Source organism: Dendronephthya gigantea, unplaced genomic scaffold (assembly GCF_004324835.1).
Source record: "Dendronephthya gigantea isolate DGI-Jeju-01 unplaced genomic scaffold, DenGig_1.0 000015F, whole genome shotgun sequence".
Classification (NCBI taxonomy): Eukaryota; Metazoa; Cnidaria; class Anthozoa; order Malacalcyonacea; family Nephtheidae; genus Dendronephthya; species Dendronephthya gigantea.
The window spans coordinates 1,850,820-1,870,094 of record NW_021163025.1 but is presented as its reverse complement, the minus strand read 5'-3'; the positions used below and the strand labels follow the sequence as shown (position 1 = coordinate 1,870,094).

Below are 19,275 nucleotides of genomic sequence, written 5' to 3'. Positions count from 1 at the left end.
GTTTCGACCTGGGAGCCTTCGTCAGGCCAGGAGTTAGTCTTACTTTTGTCTATTTTAGGCAGTTGTACCACATTTGATGCTAAGTTAACGTTATTTGAAGTCGCTATCACGCGCTGCTCTTCAGTAATATGAAATTTAGCTTCAAGTTATATGACCCGTGGTTGTATATCCACCGTTTAAGCTAAACGGGCTTGATACAACCGGCCCCAGATATGTATTTCTTCAATTCAAAATCATGCATTATAGTCAAAATTTATCCGTGCACACACATATTTGTCTGACTCGTGTTTATCAGTAAAATCAGTGGAAATTATAACTCTTATCTTGCAAGAAAGTCACGTCATGCATCATTTTATTAACTCTGCTATTTGTTAGTCCTCAATATTAATTGCCCTATAATTAAAGCGATTACACCCCCTGTCACCCAGTTTAACATTCACAACAATTTCAAATTGTGCCAAAGTGCATCAAGCACAGTGCTAATTATTTCAGCTCTTAACATTTTTATATAATATTCACTTACTGCATGAACAAAAACTAAATATGTTCAGAATGACTGGCATCTACTTCCTCTACTTGCACGAGAACTTGTGAGGCCTAATATTATTGTTCATTTCATATATGCATAAATATACAAAGGTGAAAAAAGGTGTTTCACACAGCATTTTTTAACAGCAATTTTTACGGAGTCCAGTGTGGTATAAAGTGAGCCGATATTGGGATAATCGCGCAAAGCAGATACACCATTTGGTTCGTCTTTTTTAAAGCTAAAGTTCGGTGACTTTTCAAGTCCAACGTATCAGAAGCGTATAACATATGATACCACGATATATTTTGTAGGTTTGAGCCTACATTGTGTACGCCAGAATGAGCCATCGACTGCATGGCGCAGGTGCATTGAGCAGATTATAGTCAGCTGCATGTGCTCTGCAAGATAAACAAATGCTTCGCTTTACATTATATACTGTCAAGTACTATTTAGCTTGCATCTGAAGGGAAAATATTTTGCGACAGATAATAACCAGATTTACGGGAAAATTCCTGATCAGCTTTTAGCTTTTTTTACCCATTATAGGCACTCCTCTCATTGGCCCATCATTTTATTGATGATGATTTGATAAGGAAAATTTAACGATGATTTGATAAAAAAAACAAGTACGGATTGTCGTCTTACGAAATGTATAACGTCATCTTTCTTCAAGTAAACAAAACAGTTAAAATTCCACAGTCCTTTTAGAAAAATTATAGTTTTATCGACGCACAATATAGGATCGTTTAATTTGAGAGTGCCATAGAAATTGAGCTAATTTTAGTAATTTAATGACGCCATGCAAGAATGTTGCGTTTCATGGATTCTGATCACTAGCATGCACAACTAAATGGTAAATTGCTTCTTCAACACGGAACTTTGTGAGATTCTATCTAGCTACTTGATCAGTTTAATACAAACCTCCAAGGCGGTTGGTGGGTAAAATTGGTATAGAGGTAAGATCGGTATTTTTTTCTTTTTACAGATACACATGTTTAGGATATAGCGTACTATCATATTATTCGACGAAACGACGAATAAGATATACTACGCTGCAAGGTGTTAGAAATTGAAGTATGACTTTTCTTATGTGAGACGATGATTCAATAACAATGGCAAATACTACCAACAATTATACTTGTTGCAATATGATATATCAATCCTGTGAGCTATGATGACACGGCAATTAGGTCGTTCAAAAAACCTGTTCAGTTGATTTTCTTTGACGCACCTTTCAAACACATGCATGACATGCGCAAAACACGTTTATTTCGCATAGCGTTTGTACAGAGAAATCAACTTCAAGCTCTCTATTTGGTCATTCACTTCGGCCAGGTTTAGACGTCGAAGTTTCTCACTGTGCCGAGCCTAATGTTAATAAGACAAAGTCTTTGTTTTGGAACATGAAAAGTGAAACAGGGAGTTACTTCGCGAGGAAAATGACCTGTGTGTGTATCTAAAACAGTTATACGTGTGTATTCAAAACATGCAAACGTTTTTTTATAAGATTCTCTTATTTTTACACGGATTCTCTTGTTTTTAGGTCAGCAAAAATACACGAGCTTAGTCATGCATCAGAAATTACTCTTCGCATTTGCAGTGGCCGTGTTTCTTGCAAAAATAGGTTAGTTATGCTAATGGCTACAACACTAAACCATTTGCTCGTCCATGGCGGAGTTTTGAACTGCTTTGTACTCGAAACGAATGTTTAACACGATTCCGATGGCGAAAAGGTTACTATACCTTACTGAATAGCACCCCCCCCCTTCTTCGATGAACATGATTAAGTGTTGATTATTGATTGTTCTAAAGGTCTGTTCACACCATCCAATTTTGTTGGATCCAATTCACTTCTGATGGATGAAATATAGTCGGCTATTGATCAAACTGTGGTGCATTGGCCTCAGTAGAAGATTTGATGCATCGTGTGAACAGCTCTTAAGAATTCATTGTTCTAGAATTCAGCATGATATCATTGAATTTTCTTGCGATGTCGACCCTGCTGGTGCTATTGCACTCTTTGCAGTGACGATCGAGCATATATACCGGTTAACAGATAACATGACAATCTGTAAACGTCCAAAGACTACCTGCTCGTCAGCAGGGAGTTTGATTGCGACAGTCGATAACATGGTATTGACCCGGAGTCCGCAAAGCCGCAAAGCAAAGAATGTGCATCCGTGTCTGAAAAATACGACAATAAGCCAGGGGCAGGTTGTATCAAGAGGGTTTAGCTTAAACGGTGGATAAGTCAAAATTAATTAACCGACTTTTACATCTCTCTTGAATCAGTCAATTGAATATTATGCACTGAATATGTAGTTGTAAACGGGAGCCGCGCGAGCAAATCAAGCCTTCAAAAGAACTGGGGAGAGTGAGAATTCCGTAAAAATCGTATTTTTTGGCAAAAAATTGCCAGAAAAGTGCAATTTTTATTTGACCACTTCAACTTTAAACAACGAATTTACCCTTTTTGGATAGACCTAAGTAATCCGCATCATCTTACTGTAAAAACCGGCGAGGTACCAGCTTTGTACTTGAAATATTTAAAGAATTTGAACGGGCCGAAGAAAAACTTCGCCTTGCGACAATGTAAAAAAACTTCGTTATATAACAAGCTCGTAAGGATAAGATGGGATAGAAGGGTGATAAGATGGGATAGAAGGGTGATAAGATGAGTACATGAGAAGACATTACGGTTGAAGGGACATTGATAACGTGAATATTACGTGTATATATATGACATTGTATATATATCACATACGTTGTTACCATTGTTGCCTGTCCTAAAGGTACAATCCTGGACATAATTGATGTGGGCAGGACAATTTATTTGCAATATTTCAGGTAAACCTGAAAATCTTGCGTGTGTATGCAGATCCCCACTCCCCTCTGTCAACGTTGGTTCCTAATGTCGCATGCATCTCTTAATTCTGACAAAGTTGAGAAACATGAAATTGTTTCGGGGGATCAGTTATATTAGGGGGGGGGGGTGCGATTTATGACCATAAGCCTTTATTTTGTTCAATTAAAGGCATTGCGAGGTGACCTCTCCAAATAGTTTTATCCCTAATTGTAGCTACATCTGTTTAACGCTTATCTGTTCTGTCAGTTCCTTAAATATTGCATTTCAAATGTTGGATTCTGACCGATAGGAGACTCAATGGTTAAGTACTTTTCCAACACGGGCAAAGCGGAACTTGATGTCATCCTATTCCTATCTACTTAAACTTCCAAGCGACTGGTTGATAAAATTGGTAAAACGGTAGGATCTGTAAAATACTTTGTGTTTTTCACAGTACAAATGTTTAGGATATGCCGGGTGTCAGTATTTGACTAAAATACGATCATATTAGTACGCATTTAGTTTTAATTTTGACATTTTGAGGTATGAAACACGAATGAAAAGGAATGCCACATATTCCGGCGCGCGGCGCGTGACCTGCGCTGCAACATGTGAGAATTTGAAATATGAGTTATCGTATGTGTGTGTTTTTGATGCTATACGCCTCATACAACAAACAATAAATTATACTTCATGAAATATGGGAAGATATCAAATTTGTGATATGACAATTAGGAACACAATAGTAAATTTACGATCTAGCATTTCTAGACGTCGCTAGACGCTAGGCAATTATTTGGGTAGAAATAAGCTACGGGAAATTCATTATGTTGCCAGGGCGTCTTTGAAATAATCATACGAACGTTTCAATTAGCCTTTCTCACGAGTATGTTTTTGGGGTATTTTCAATTTTCTCAAAAGGGTTTAAAAAGTTATAACGACATGAAAAGCAATTTTTTTAGAATCAACAGACCATTTGAAGAATAACTCCAGCCTAAAATTAAATACTGTGGTCGTTATGAGGTCTCACACTTGCGCTTTTGAAGAAAAGTACCCCGAAAACGGCGGCATATTCCTCATCGTGAGAAAGGCTAATTGTGCTAAAAACCTCAGATGTCTGGTTGATATTACAGTTTCATATAAGCTATTAAACAGCTATCACGTTGCAATTGCTTTCATGTTCGAGAGGCGTAAGAATACCTAATTTGAGGGCGTAACCTCCATAATTAGGTCGTTCGAACAACCAGCAGCTTTTTCGTGACACGCACCTAATGTTAAACCCCCTGTCACCCAGTTTAACATTCACATCAATTTCAAATTGTGCCAAAATGCATCAAGCACGGTGCTAATTATTATCAAACAAAAACTAAATATGTTCCGAATGACTGGCATCTACTTCCTCTATACTCTATGGAACTTGTGATGCCTAATATTATTGTTTATTTGTTATATCAGTGCATGAATATACAAAGCCAAAGGTGAAAAAGGTGTTTCAATTCGACAATTCCATTTGGTTAAACCATTCCTGACTAGCCTTCAGTTCTCTTTATCCATTAAAGACACTCCCGGCTTTCATTGGCCCATCGTTTTGTTACAATTGTAATCTCGACCGTGCATATGGAACGATGATTTGATAACGAAAAACAAGTACGGATTGTCCTTTTAGGAAATGTATAATATCATCTTTCTTCAAGTAAACAAAACAGTTAAAATTCCACAGTCCTTTTAGGCAAATTATAGTTTTACCAACGCACAATATAGGATGATTTAATTTGAGTGTGCCATAGAAATTGAGCTAATTTTAGTAATTTAATGACGCCGAGAATGTTGCGTTTCATGGATTCTGATCACTAGCATGCACAACTAAATAGTAAATTGCTTCTTCAACACGGAACTTTGTGAGATTCTATCGACTTGATCAGTTGGATATAAACCTCCAAGGCGTTAGGAGGTTGGTTGGTAAAATTGGTGTAAAGGTAAGATCGGTATTTTTTTCTTTTCACAGATACAAATGTTTAGGAATAGCGTATATTTACAGTTATTCTGTGAACTCGAGTCGTATATGAGCTGATAGCCGACGAGGCGCGAAGCGCCGAATTGGCTATCGGCCATATACGACGAGAGTGAGCTGTGAGGTATGAGGTATGCTGCAATTTCATTGATATAGATATGAGGTATATGCTGCAATTTCATTGGTTGACTACCAGACAGATATTAGCTCATATCTGTCTAGTTAGAGAAAGTAAACAAAATGCTCATATACGGCTCGAGTTCGCAGAATAACTGTTAATTATTCGACGAAACGACCGTCATATTTGCCAGATACAGAACTTAGTTGCATGGGACTTTGACATTCTGACGTGAGAAGACGGGAATGAGATTAGAACGAGTCCACACCAAACGTATATATATATATACATGCCACGTATTCTCTGTAACCTATATACTACGCTTCAAAGGGTTGGAATTTGAAGTATGACTTTTCTTATGTGAGTCGATGATTCGATAACACTGGTATACGGCATATACTACCGTCTACCAACAATTATACTTGTTGAAATATGATATATCAGTTCTGCATGTGAGCTAGCTATGATGACACGACAATTAGGTCGTTCGAAAAACCAGTTGCTTTTCTGTGACACTCCTCTCAAACACATGCAAAACACAAAACACGTTTATTTCGCATAGCGTTTGTACAGAAAAATCAACTTCAAGCTCTCCATTTGGTCATTCACCTAGGTCCGGTGTAGACGTCGAAGTTTCTCATGTGCCGAGTCTGATGTTAATATAAGATAAAGTCTTTTTTTCGGAACATAAAAAGTGAAACAGCGAGTTATAAAACAGTTATAGTATATATAGTATAAAACAGCTAGTATATAAAACAGTTATACGTGCGTATTGAAAACATGTCACGTCCTTTATAAGATTCTCTTATTTTTAGACTGATTCTCTTGTTTTTAGGTCAGCAAAAATGCACAAGCTTAGTCATGTATCAGAAATTACTCTTCGCATTTGCAGTGGCCGTGTTTCTTGCAAAAATAGGTTAGTTATGCTAATGGCTACTACACTAAATCAGTTGCTCGACCATGGCCGAGTTTTGAACTGCTTTGCACTCGAAACGAATGTTTAACACGATTCCGATGGCAAAAAGGTTACTATACCTTACTGAATAGCCCCCCCCCCCTCTCTCTCCGATAAACATGATTAAGTGTTGATTTTTGATGGCTCTAAAGGTCTGTTCACACGATCCAATTTTATTGGATCCAATTCACTTCTGATGGAAGAAACTATAGTCAGCTATTGATGAAGAGTAGTACATTGGCTTCAGTGGATTTGCTGCTCATATACATTACAAAACGGAATCAGCTTAGAATGACATAAAGAACCATCTTCTTGTTTCAGGAACTGCCCTAAAATGCAACGAGTGCTTATATGATTCAACACAGCCGAAGAATTTGCAAACATGTGAAAATAGAACAACAATCAGTGTGAACTGCTCAGGTTCCTGTCTTACTACAATTGCGACAGATCGTAACGGAACAACGCTTGTTTTTAGAGGTTGCGTCGCTAAAAGCAAATGTACCGATGTCAAAGAAAGATGTAGCACTGCATTAAAGAATGGAACCTTGACGTCTTGTCACGTGGATTGTTGTAAGACCGATAATTGCAACAATTACACCCCCAGCAGTGCAATTGGCGTCATGGCAACCAAGATTACCGTCTTCGTGATGATGTTTTCATGTTTTTTCTTTACTTAACTTAACGGGCTTTGAATTTTGCGAAAGAGACAGCGTGGTTTAGCCCTTTACTAGTTCTTCTTAGGATGATTTAATCATTGTTTATTAAGTTGTCTCAAGAATTTGAATAATCACTTGTTTAGACTTTAGTTTAGCCATGGAGTGAGTACTTCTCTACATTTGATAAAGTGTTGAAATATTTAAATCGCGATTATTACGATTTCTGATTTTCTCAAAAAGTATAATAAAGTAGTCATAGGCGTAAGAGGAATTCTTATAATAAATATGAGAGCCCAATATTTACAAGGTGTTATATAACAAGTTCGTAAGGATAAGATGGGATAGAAGGGTGATAAGATGAGTACATGAGAAGACATTACGGTTGAAGGGACATTGATAACGTGAATATTTCGCGTATATATATGACATTGTACGTTGTTACCATTGTTGCTTGTCCTAAAGGTACAATCCTGGACATAATTGATGTGGACAGGAAAATTTATTAGCAATATTTCAGGTAAATCCTGAAAATCTTGCGTGTGTATGCAGATCCCCACTCCCCCCTTGTCAACGTTGGTTCCTAATGTCGCATGCATCACTTAATCCTGCCAAAGTTGAGAAACATCAACATTGTTTCGAGGGATTATATTAGGGAGTGCGATTTATGACCATAAGCCTTTATTTTATTAAATTAAAGGCATTGTGAGGTTAACGCTTATCTGTTCTGTCAGTTACTAAAATATTGCATTTCAAATGTTGGATTCTGACCAATAGGAGAACTCAATGGTTAAGTACTTTTCCAACACGGTCAAAGCAGAACTATATGTCATCCTATCTATACTTAATTAAACTTCCAAGCGACTGGTTGATAAAATTGGTATAACGGTAAGATCTGTAAAATACTTTGTTGTTTTTCACAGTACAACGGTTAAATTAGATGACAATGAACGGGCCACAGGATATACGAACACATCCATGCAATAGATACGCTCAACTATAATTATCTGTACATTGATTCTTTTGTTTTTAGGTTCACAAAACGCTTCACGAGCTTACGTCATGTATCAGAAATTACTCTTCGCATTTGCAGTGGCCGTGTTTATGGCAAAAATAGGTTAGTTATGCTAAATGAAATCTACCCTGAATCAGTTGTTCGTCCCTGGCCGAGTTTTGAACTGCTTTGTACTCGAAACGAATGTTTAACACGATTCCGATGGCAAAAAGGTTACTATACCTTACTGAATAGCGCCCCCCCCCCTCTCTCCGATGAACATGATTAAGCGTTGATTATTGATTGTTCTAAATGTCTGTTCACACGATACAATTTTGTTGGATCCAATTTACTTCTGATGGATGAAACTATAGTCGGCTACTGATGAAGAGTAGTACATTGGCTTCAGTGAATTTGCTGTTGATATACATCACAAGACAACGGACTATAAAACATCCATCAGAAGTGAATTGGATCCAACAAAATTGGATCATGTGAACAGACCTTAATTTCTAGAATTCATTGTTCATGATGTCATTGAATTTTCTTGCGATGTCGACCCTGCTGGTGCTATTGCACTCTTTGCAGTCACGATCAAGTATATGCCGGTTAACAGATAATATGACAATCTGTAAACGTCCAAAGACAACCAGCCCGCCAGCAGGGGATTTGATTGCGAGAGTAAATAACATGGTATTGATCTGGAGCCTGCAAAGCCGCAAAGCAAAGAATGTGCATCCATGTCTGAAAACTACGACAATAAGCCAGAAAACTGAATCAGCTTATAGAATAACATATAGATTATAGAACCATCTTTTCGTTTCAGGAACTGCCCTAAAATGCAACTACTGCTTTTACGCGTCAACACAGCCGAAGAATTTGCAAACGTGTGAAAATAGAACAAAAATTGTGAACTGCTCAAGTTCCTGTATTACTGCAATTACGACAAATCGTAACGGAACAACGACTGTTGCGAGAGGTTGTGCCGCTAAAGACGTATGTCCCGATGAAAAAGCCAAAAAAAGATGCAGCACTTTAATAAAAAATGGGACCTTGACGTCTTGTCACGCGGAGTGTTGTCAGACCGATAATTGCAACAATTACACCCCCAGCAGTGCAACTGGTGTCATGGCAACCAAGATTACCGTGTTCGTGATGATTTTCATGTTTTTACTTAACTTCACCTAACGGGCTTTGAGTTTTGCGAAAGAGACAGCGTGGTTTAGCCCTTTAGTAGTTCTTCTTAGGATGATTTAATCGTTGTTTGTTAAGCTGTCTCAAGGATTTGAACAATCACTTGTTTAGACTTTAGTTTAGCCAAGTAGTAAGTTCTTCTTTATACTTAATAAAGTGTTGAAATATTTAAATTGCGATTATTACGATTACTGATTTTCCCGAAAAGTATAATAAAGTAGTCATAGGCGTAAGAGGAATTCTTATAATAAATATGAGAGCCCAATATTTACAAGGTGTTATATAACAAGCTCGTAAGGATAAGATGGGATAGAAGGGTGATAAGATGAGTACATGAATGAAAAGACATTACGGTTGAAGGGACATTAATTGATAACGTGAAGATTACGTGTATATATATTGCTTGTCCTAAAGGTACAATCCTGGACATAATTGATGTGGACAGGACAATTTATTTGCAATATTTCAGGTAAATCCTGAAAACTGTCTTGCGCGTGTATGCAGATCCCCATTCCCCCCTGTCAACGTTGGTTCCTAATGTCGCATGCATCTCTTAATTCTGCCAAAGTTGAGAAACATTAACATTGTTTGGGGGATAGGGGTGTGATTTATGACCATAAGCCTTTATTTTGTGCAATTAATTAAAGGCATTGTGAGGTGACCTCTCCAAATAGTTTTTCCCTGATTGTAGCTACATTTAACGCAGTTTCTTAAATATTGCATTTCGAATGTTCGATTCTGACCAATAGGAGAACTCAATGGTTAAGTACTTCTCCAGGCGGGTCAAAGCGGAACTTGATGTCATTTTATATCTACTTAAACTTCCAACTTCCAAGCAACTGGTTGATGAAATTGGTAAAACGGTAAGATCTGTAAAATACCTTGTTGTTTTTCACAGTACAAATGTTTAGGATATGCCGGGCGTCAGTATTTCACTAAATTACTATCGTAGTAGTACGCATTTAGTTTTAATTTCGACATTTTGAGGTATGAAACACGAATGACTGACAACAAATGCCACATATTCAGGCGAGGCGCGTGATATTGGAATTTGAAATATGAGTAGTTATCGTGTGTGTGTGTTTTTGATGCTATACGCCTCATACTACAAACAATAAATTAAACTTCATGAAATATGGGAAGATATCAAATATGTGATACGACAATTAGGAACAGATTAGTAAGTTTACGATCTAGCATTTCTCGACGTCGCTAGACGCTAGTCAATTATTTGGGTAGAAATAAACTACGGGAAATTCATTATGCTGCCAGGGCGTCTTTGAAATAATCATACAAACGTTTCAATTGTGCTAAAAACCTCAGATGTCTCGTTGATATTACAGTTTCATATAACTTATCAAACAGCTATCACGTTGCAACTGCTTTCATGTGATCGAGAGGGCGTGAAAATACCTTATTTAAGGGCGTAACTCTATTCGTTCGAACAACTAGCAGCTTTTCCGTGAAACGCACCTAATGTTAATAAATCCTAGTTTGGCACATATGAAATAATGAAAAGTACGATGTCTGAGGAATATATATACGTTAGAAGTAAAGTGATCGAAACAGCGTTTAAACAAACAGAATTTAACTTATTTAAGTAGTACATCGCTAAATCGGACTTGTAGTAACAAATCGTCATTTATTTACCCATGCGATCACTCACGAGTCAGTGTTGCTGTCATCCAGTTGTACATAGGAGATTTCAAGAAATACATATTCCTATAAAAATTCCTTATTTCGGTGATCTGGTGGTGGCTGATTCGTATCATGACGATGATGCAAGTATTCAACTAATACAGGGTGAGTAAAATAAAACTGACACCTTTGAAATTTAAATTGGCCGCGAACTTATGGCTGGAATTTGACAATTCCCAATTCCCATTCAACAGGACGTGGTTAATTAATGCGAAAGTGTTTAAACCAATTGAACTAATTCTACGTGGCGCGTGTACTAGAAAAACGATTTGATAAAACTGTTCTTCTTTATTTACAGAGCTTAGAATGCATGTTAACTCCCAAAGGGAACAAACTTTATGTTTCAGGTTTATTAATGGGGTTCACTTATTTGATACTTCTGTCGCATTACAGCCGCTATGCGGCTAAATTCAATTTCAAAGGTGTCAGGGTTTTTTTACTCACCCTGTAGTTTGGGTCGGTTAAATTAGATGACAATGAACGTGCCACAGGATATACAAACACATCCATACAATAGATACGCTCAACTATAGTTATCTGTACATTGATTCTCTTGTTTTTAGGTTCACAAAAACACTTCACGAGCTTACGTCATGCATCAGAAATTACTCTTCGTATTTGCAGTAGCTGTGTTTATTGCAAAAATAGGTTAGTTATGTTAAATGAAATCTACCCTGAATCAGTTGCTCGTCCCTGGCCGAGTTTTGAACTGCTTTGTCCTCGAAACGAATGTTTAACACGATTCCGATGGCAAAAAGGTTACTATACCTTACTGAATAGCGCCCCCCCCCCTCTCTCTCTCTCTCTCCGATTAACATGATCAAGCGTTGATTATTGATGGTTCTAAAGGTCTGTTCACACGATACAATTTTGTTGGATCCAATTCACTTCTGATGGATGAAATATAGTCGGTTACTGATCAAACTGTGGTGCATTGGCCTCAGTGGAAGATTTGATGCATCGTGTGAACAGACCTTAAGAATTCATTGTTCTAGAATTCAACATGATGTCATTGAATTTTCTTGCGATGTCGACCCTGCTGGTGCTATTGCACTCTTTGCAGTCACGATCAAGTATATACCGGTTAACAGATAACATGACAATCTGTAAACGTCCAAAGACTACCAGCTCGTCAGCAGGGGATTTGATTGCGAGAGTAAATAACATGGTATTGATCCGGAGTCTGCAAAGCTGCAGCACAGCAAAGAATGAGCATCCGCGTCTGAAAACTACGACAATAAGCCAGAAAACTGAATCACCTTAGAATGACATAAAGAATCATCTTTTCGTTTCAGGAACTGCCCTAAAATGCAACAAGTGCTTTTACGCGTCAACACAGCCGAAGAATTTGCAAACGTGTGAAAATCATAGAACAAGAATTGTGAACTGCTCAGGTTACTGTTTTACTTCAATTACGACAAATCGTAACGGAACAACGGTTGTTTATAGAGGTTGCGCCGTCAAAGACATATGTACCGATGCCGAAGAAAGATGTAGCAATGAAATAAAAAATGGAACCTACACGTCTTGTCACTTGGAGTGTTGTCAGACCGATAATTGCAACAATTACACCCCCAGCAGTGCAACTGGTGTCATGGCGACCAAGATTACTGTCTTCGTGATGATTTTCATGTTTTTACTTTACTTTACTTAACTTTAACGGGCTTTGAATTTTGCGAAAGAGACAGCGTGGTTTAGCCCTTTACTAGTTCTTCTTAGGATGATTCAATCGTTGTTTATTAAGCTGTCTCAATGATTTGAACAATCACTTGTTTAGACTTTAGTTTAGCCATGTAATGAGTACTTCTTTATATTTGATAAAGTGTTGGAATATTTAAATTGCGATTATTACGATTACTGATTTTCCCGAAAAGTATAGTAAAGTAGTCATAGGCGTAAGAGGAGTTCTTATAATAAATATGAGATCTCATATTTACAAGGTGTTATATAACAAGCTCATAAGGATAAGATGGGATAGAAGGGTGATAAGATGGGCATATGAGAAGACATTACGGTTGAAGGGACATTAATTGATAACGTGAATATTACGTGTATATATATTGCTTGTCCTAAAGGTACAATCCTGGGCATAATTGATGTGGGCAGGACAATTTATTAGCAATATTTCAGGTAAATCCTGAAAACTGTCTTGCGCGTGTATGCAGATCCCTAATCCCCCCCTGTCAACGTTGGTTTCTAATGTCGCATCTCTTAATTCTGCCAAAGTTGAGAAACATTAACATTGTTTGGGGGATAGGGGTGTGATTTATGACCATAAGCCTTTATTTTGTGCAATTAATTAAAGGCATTGTGAGGTGACCTCTCCAAATAGTTTTTTCCCTGATTGTAGCTACATTTAACGCAGTTTCTTAAATATTGCATTTCGAATGTTCGATTCTGACCAATAGGAGAACTCAATGGTTAAGTACTTCTCCAGGCGGGTCAAAGCGGAACTTGATGTCATTTTATATCTACTTAAACTTCCAACTTCCAAGCAACTGGTTGATGAAATTGGTAAAACGGTAAGATCTGTAAAATACCTTGTTGTTTTTCACAGTACAAATGTTTAGGATATGCCGGGTGTCAGTATTTCACTAAATTACCATCGTAGTAGTACACATTTAGTTTTAATTTCGACATTTTGAGGTATGAAACACGAATGAACAACAAATGCCACATATTCAGGCGAGGCGCGTGATATTGGAATTTGAAATATGAGTAGTTATCGTGTGTGTGTTTTTTTGATGCTATACGCCTTATACTACAAACAAAAAATTACACTTCGTGAAATATGGGAAGATTTCAAATTTGTGATACGACAATTAGGAACAGATCAATAAGTTTACGATCTAGCATTTCTCGACGTCGCTAGACGCTAGTCAATTATTCGGGTAGAAATAAACTACGAGAAATTCATTATGCTGAGCCTGCTTTGCCTGAGGACGTCTTTGAAATAATCACACAAACGTTTCAATAGTGCTAAAAACCTCAGATGTCTGGTTGATATTCCAGTTTCATATAAGCTATCAAACAGCTATCACGTTGCAAGTTACAACTGCTTTCATGTGACCGAGAGGGCGTGAAAATACTTTGAGGGCGTAACTCTATTCGTTCGAACAACCGGCAGCTTTTCCGTGAAACGCACCTAATGTTAATAAATCCTAGTTTAGCACATATGAAATAATGAAAAGTTCGATGTCTGAGGAACATATATACGCTAGAAGTAAAGTGATCGAAACAGCGTTTAAACAAACAGAATTTAAGTAATACAGAGCTAAATCGGACTTGTATAGTAACAAATCGTCATATATTTACCCATGCGATCACTCACGAGCCAGTGTTGCTGTCATACAGTTGTACATAGAAGATTTCAAGAAATATAATTCCTATAAAAATTCCTTATTTCAGTGATCTGGTGGTAGCTGATTCGTATCATGACGACGATGCAAGTATTAAACTAATACAGGGTGCATGAGTAAAATAAGACTGACACCTTTGAAATTCAAATTAGTCGCGAACTTATGGCTGGACTTTGACAATTCCCATGACAGACCCATGTGTACAATCAACAAAACGTAGTTGATTAATGCGAAAGTGTTTAAACCAATTGAACTAATTCAACGTGGCGCGTGTGCTAGAAAAACGATTTGATAAAACTGTTCTTCTTTATTTAGAGAGCTTAGAATGCATTTTAACTCCAAAAGGGAACAAACTTTATGTTTTAGGTTAATTAATGGGTTCACTTATTTGATACTTCTATCACATTACAGCTATGCGGCTAATTTGAATTTCAAAGGTGTCAGGTTTTTTTACTCACCCTGTGGTTTGGGTCGGTTAGGTTAGATGGCAATGAACGTGCCACAGGATATGCGAACACATCCATACAATAGATACGCTCAACTATAGTTATCTGTACATTGATTCTTTTGTTTTTAGGTTCACAAAAACACTTCACGAGTTTACGTCATGTATCAGAAATTATTCTTCGCATTTGCAGTGGCCGTGTTTATTGCAAAAGCAGGTTAGTTATGCTAAATGAAATCTATACTGAATCAGTTGCTCTACTTCTCACGACACAAGTTCTGAACTGCCTTGTATTTGAAACGCGCCATGTTTAACACGATTCCCATGACAAAAGCCATTTCGGTACCCAAAATCTTGGATAGTCGCAAAATCCCAGTCCCAGTTGGATTTTTTCATAAGAATCCCAGCCTGAGTTGTAAAAATCCCAGCCTTTAAAAGGAACAATTCCCATTCCCATTCCAAACACATCTTCCCAGCGTTAAAAAGGCCAATCCCAGTTCTCGTATTTCCCCTTAAGGACTCTGTTGATCCGAACAGGAGTTTTTAAAGCCGACCGGCAAAGAATCTGCTCCTGCCAATTGCAACAATAAGGAAAACTGAGTCGGCTTAGAATAATCACCTTTAACAATCTTTTCGTTTTAGGAACTGCTCTAAAATGCGACGATTGTAGCTACACTTCAAAGGCTCCAAAGTATTTGCAAACGTGCAAAAATACAAGAAGTGCTGACTGCTCAGGTTCCTGTTTCACTTCAATTTGGACAGATCATAACGGAACAACGACTGTTTATAGAGGTTGCAATCGTGAGGACAAGACATGTCCCTATGCCCAAGCACTGTGTGACGCTGAAATAGAAAATGGAGATGTTAAATCCTGTCGCGCGGAGTGTTGTAAGACGGATAATTGCAACAATTACACCCCCAGCAGTGCAACTGGCATCATGGCGACCAAGATTACTGTCTTCGTGATGATGTTTTCATGTTTTTTGTTTTCTTAAATTAACGAGCTTTGCATTTGTGAAACAGCCTTTGTGGCTTAGTCTTGTATTAGTTTCTTTAGAACGACGCAATGTTTATAACATTGTAACCATTTATATATCGTAATTAAACTGTGACTGATGCCTAGTGGTCTTGTGTTGACTTTGTACACGTCATCAACGAGAGTTGAATCACGGATCATAGCCAACTCAATGAACGTTATCAGTTAGAAAAGTGGCTTGGCTTCACAAGCTCGTTCCAGCTCTCGCAGTCTGTTTACTTTAGGCGTCGATGCACTCTCACTGGTCGAGTGGACTTCTGCTTAATCAATCAAGGTTAAAACTTGCTCACAACTTAAATACTCATCTTCATCTTGTAGTAAAATCTTCAAACAGTTTCTATCAGAATAATATCTTAAAATTAAACCCCCAAAGAGTCGCTCACAACAATATTAATTTTAACTTACTCGAAATCGGTTCGCGTTTCAGACTTAAGTTCAAAAGAACCTAAAGATATTGAATAAACTCAAGCATACAACTTTAAACATTTTATTTTGTTCCATATTTTTTACTAATGCTTTCAGTAGAAATGTCCCTTCTTGCGCCTTCTGAAATGTTCGCTCTGTTCCTCTCCTCATGTGCAGGAATAAAAATTGCAGCCATGAAAAAGGTGTGTTTATTGACTTTATTCACATGAATTTGTATATAATTTCATCGCGTGTCTATTGATTTATTGTTTAAATGAGTGTAACGAAATCTATGTAAAAATAGTGCAAAGATTTTCAGTGATTGTAAATTTACAATACACAAATTTATAGCCTTGTGCAAAATTCGGATTACAGTGTTTATATCAGTAGTGTTCAATGACATAAATAGAATGTATCTAAAACGTTTATGCAAAAATTATTTTAACAATCACCATCACTAGGATACTGATCTTTGCGACCACAGCGCATGCTCTACTGCGCGTGACCGCTTGCGTGGATGGGGTTGGATCGACAGGAGTGTAATTGTTGCAGTTATCACCTTCGCAACACTCTCCCACGCAGGTCGCTAAGTCGTGAAGTTTGCTATACGCTTCGCATCCTTTCGTGATATTTGGACACCTGTCAACAGCACCACCACCGCAATCTCTCAAGAAACCCACATTCCCATCCTTATGGGTGTACCTTGTTGTGTAGCAATATTTCCCGGCTGGGCAGCTCACTGTGGCATTTGATCTGCACTTTTGATCCGCATGTGGACCGGCCTTTGGATCGTACGAGCATCTGTTGCATATTAGAGAACCGTTTGACTTTCCCGCTTCTGTACCATTGCTGGTAGGCCTGGGAGGAACTGTTACATTACCAGGACTGTAATTGTTACAGTTATCACCTTGGCAACACTTCCCGATGCAGGTCGCTAGGTTATGAAGAGCGCTGTACGTTGCACATCCTTTGGTGATGTTTGGACAGTTATCAACGAGAGTGCCTCCACAGTTGCGTAAGAAACCCACTTCTCCATCCTCGTGAGTGTAGGTAACAGTGAAACAATATTGTCCACCAGGGCAGTCAACTGTAGCATTAGGACTGCACAGGTTGTCCGCATGAGGGGTGACTTTTGGATCGTATGAGCATCGATTGCACTTCAAAGCACTCCCTAAAAGAACAACAACAAGTTACATCGCATTCGTTTTTATGGTTGAAAGCCATGAAACCCCGAGGGGAGATGTTCACCCAGGGGTTGCCGCAAGGCAAGGTGCTCGCATTATCAGAGACAATATTATTATTAACAAATCAATTTATGTGTTTATTTCGTTAGTAGTGAAAAACTTTCTCACCCGAAGCCACAATGGCAGCAAAAACTCCCAGAGCGAGAAAGATTTTGTTCATCATCTTTCAAACGCTTCAAAACTATAAATGAAATTAACCAGCATAAATTAGAGATTGACACACCAGAGTGAACACAGTTGTTGTTACACGAGCCAAAAAAATTGCTAAAAACGAAACGATAAACATCTAACGCTCGTGCACGTCTGATATTATTCACTGAATTTGTGAAAACGAGAAATGAATAACTGAACCTGGGATAGTAAAGGCTTAACTTGGATGCCCAAATATACGCCTTTGAAATCTTACGACATCATGATAGCCAGCTAGACTATCTGAGCCTGAAATATTTCGTCTAGTGCATGATGTAAGTAGATTATATCAGGCCGAAAGCTTAGTTCAGCTTATGTGAATTTAGTACTAACTGTATACGTTTTACGGTAATGTTACAGGCAACTACAAGAGGGAAACACCACATGGCTGTAGTCTTTTAATATCTCGGTTACTTGGGATCCTATAGCTGTCTGAGTATGATGAAAATTTAAAAATGTGTCAAACAACTTACCTGTGAAATATAACAGAACGAATACTCCTCAAAATTCAAGAGAATAAAAAAATATATCCGAAGTTTGTTTGGGCTATAACGTCGCTGTGGTCTTAGGGCGGCGAAAATTTGTATCACTTGTGAACGCTGATGAACGCAATGGAATGCCTGCTTGCATGTGTAGAAATTATCATAACGTCATAAACATGACTTTTTATTGGCTAGGAAGCCATACAAAAATGGCCCATTGTCTGTACAAAGATGCTCAGAAAAAAAGATGCTCTTACAATATTTCTAACATGGTCTATGGACAATCGCAAACAGAATGAGAAAGTTTTCGTAAAGGTATAAAACGGACGTAGCTACAATGCATCTAGATCTCCGAGCATTTTTCAAAATGTAACAAAGTACGATGAACGCACAAACATTAATATTCTCCATGCATTCTGCATCACCTGGCGAGGCATGTTCAAAAAGATTAATCCATCGTCTGGTCAGGTTAATAATGGCCGTGCCTTCGAATCATTAAACATCATTACACATCAAAACTTCTAGCTAGCTACTGACCGATATTTCCAAGCAGAACAGATCGATCATGAGAAGGTTCACACCTATTAACATTATTGTTGGTCGTATGGTATATGACCAGTTCAACGTGGGGTGCTTCAAAACTATGTGGCTATAGAAATCAACTTTTTGTTCATAAGCATTGATTATGCATATGATAATTTAACTACGTCAACACGCCTCTTGTTGTTTTTTAAATCGGTTATAACAAAGAGACCTGTTTCTATAGGTTCTATTTATGAATTATTTTGTATTCATAGGAAACGAGATGATGTTGTTACCTAGTGTATTACGCTTGTTCCCACAGTGGCCACCAGACTCGCTGTCACGTCAACATCATATTCGACAGCTTAACAGTTTAAGACTGTCTTGAATATTTGAAATATACAATAAAAGATAAAACGTGAAGTGGGAGGCGACATTTATAAATTGTAACCGGCAAACAAGTCTCGAGCGAACGGCAAAGTGATCGTGACCAGAGAGCTCAGCCCCTAAGGCTAAGGGCCTTTTGTACATTCTTGGGTATGCGATCATTAATATGCGCAGAGGTCTAGGAACTAGGCTGAATCAATCCGGGCAGT

General features: G+C 37.9%; 2 protein-coding genes across 11 annotated transcripts; one reads left to right on the top strand and one right to left on the bottom strand.

Moving 5' to 3' along the window:
- Positions 1-1,465: 1,465 nt before the first annotated feature.
- On the top strand, positions 1,466-16,212 carry LOC114519958 (uncharacterized skeletal organic matrix protein 2-like). 9 transcript variants are annotated; one of them, XR_003686650.1, is made up of 5 exons: positions 2,078-2,153; positions 3,685-3,794; positions 14,406-14,446; positions 14,934-15,018; positions 15,444-16,212. XR_003686650.1 is itself a non-coding variant. In XM_028540150.1 (4 exons), the coding sequence occupies exons 2-4, from the start codon at positions 2,099-2,101 to the stop codon at positions 12,649-12,651; spliced, it is 498 nt and encodes a 165-aa protein (XP_028395951.1). In that variant the 5' UTR covers positions 1,466-1,485; positions 2,073-2,098; the 3' UTR covers positions 12,652-12,898. The 9 variants fall into 9 exon arrangements, 2 of the variants coding, with proteins under 2 accessions (XP_028395951.1, XP_028395950.1); XR_003686648.1 differs by lacking the exons at positions 2,078-2,153; positions 3,685-3,794; positions 14,406-14,446; positions 14,934-15,018; positions 15,444-16,212 and adding exons at positions 4,411-5,350; positions 6,339-6,419; positions 6,780-7,999; positions 8,145-8,228; positions 8,932-9,448; XM_028540150.1 differs by lacking the exons at positions 3,685-3,794; positions 14,406-14,446; positions 14,934-15,018; positions 15,444-16,212 and adding exons at positions 1,466-1,485; positions 8,145-8,228; positions 12,293-12,898 and having other exon boundaries at positions 2,073-2,153.
- A 298-nt stretch (positions 16,213-16,510) lies between these two features.
- LOC114519957 lies at positions 16,511-18,780 on the bottom strand. Of its 2 annotated transcripts, XM_028540147.1 has the most exons (3): positions 18,149-18,780; positions 17,595-17,667; positions 16,511-17,413 (listed from the first exon to the last, which is right to left on the bottom strand). In XM_028540147.1, the coding sequence occupies exons 2-3, from the start codon at positions 17,647-17,649 to the stop codon at positions 16,668-16,670; spliced, it is 801 nt and encodes a 266-aa protein (XP_028395948.1). In that variant the 5' UTR covers positions 17,650-17,667; positions 18,149-18,780; the 3' UTR covers positions 16,511-16,667. The 2 variants fall into 2 exon arrangements, with proteins under 2 accessions (XP_028395948.1, XP_028395949.1); XM_028540148.1 differs by having other exon boundaries at positions 17,595-18,780.
- Between the last annotated feature and the right edge of the window lie 495 nt (positions 18,781-19,275).

Bases quoted from the DNA above. Each gene is read 5' to 3' on its own strand.
- LOC114519958 (XM_028540149.1), top strand. From the start codon at position 3,733: ATGTCATCCTATTCCTATCTACTTAAACTTCCAAGCGACTGGTTGATA. The intron at 3,795-14,405 runs GTAGGATCTGTA...TCCTTATTTCAG, and splicing joins TTGATAAAATTGGTAAAACG to TGATCTGGTGGTAGCTGATT. The intron at 15,019-15,443 runs GTTAGTTATGCT...TTTTCGTTTTAG, and splicing joins CGTGTTTATTGCAAAAGCAG to GAACTGCTCTAAAATGCGAC.
- LOC114519957 (XM_028540148.1), bottom strand. From the start codon at position 17,649: ATGATGAACAAAATCTTTCTCGCTCTGGGAGTTTTTGCTGCCATTGTG. The intron at 17,414-17,594 runs GTGAGAAAGTTT...TTGTTCTTTTAG, and splicing joins TGCTGCCATTGTGGCTTCGG to GGAGTGCTTTGAAGTGCAAT.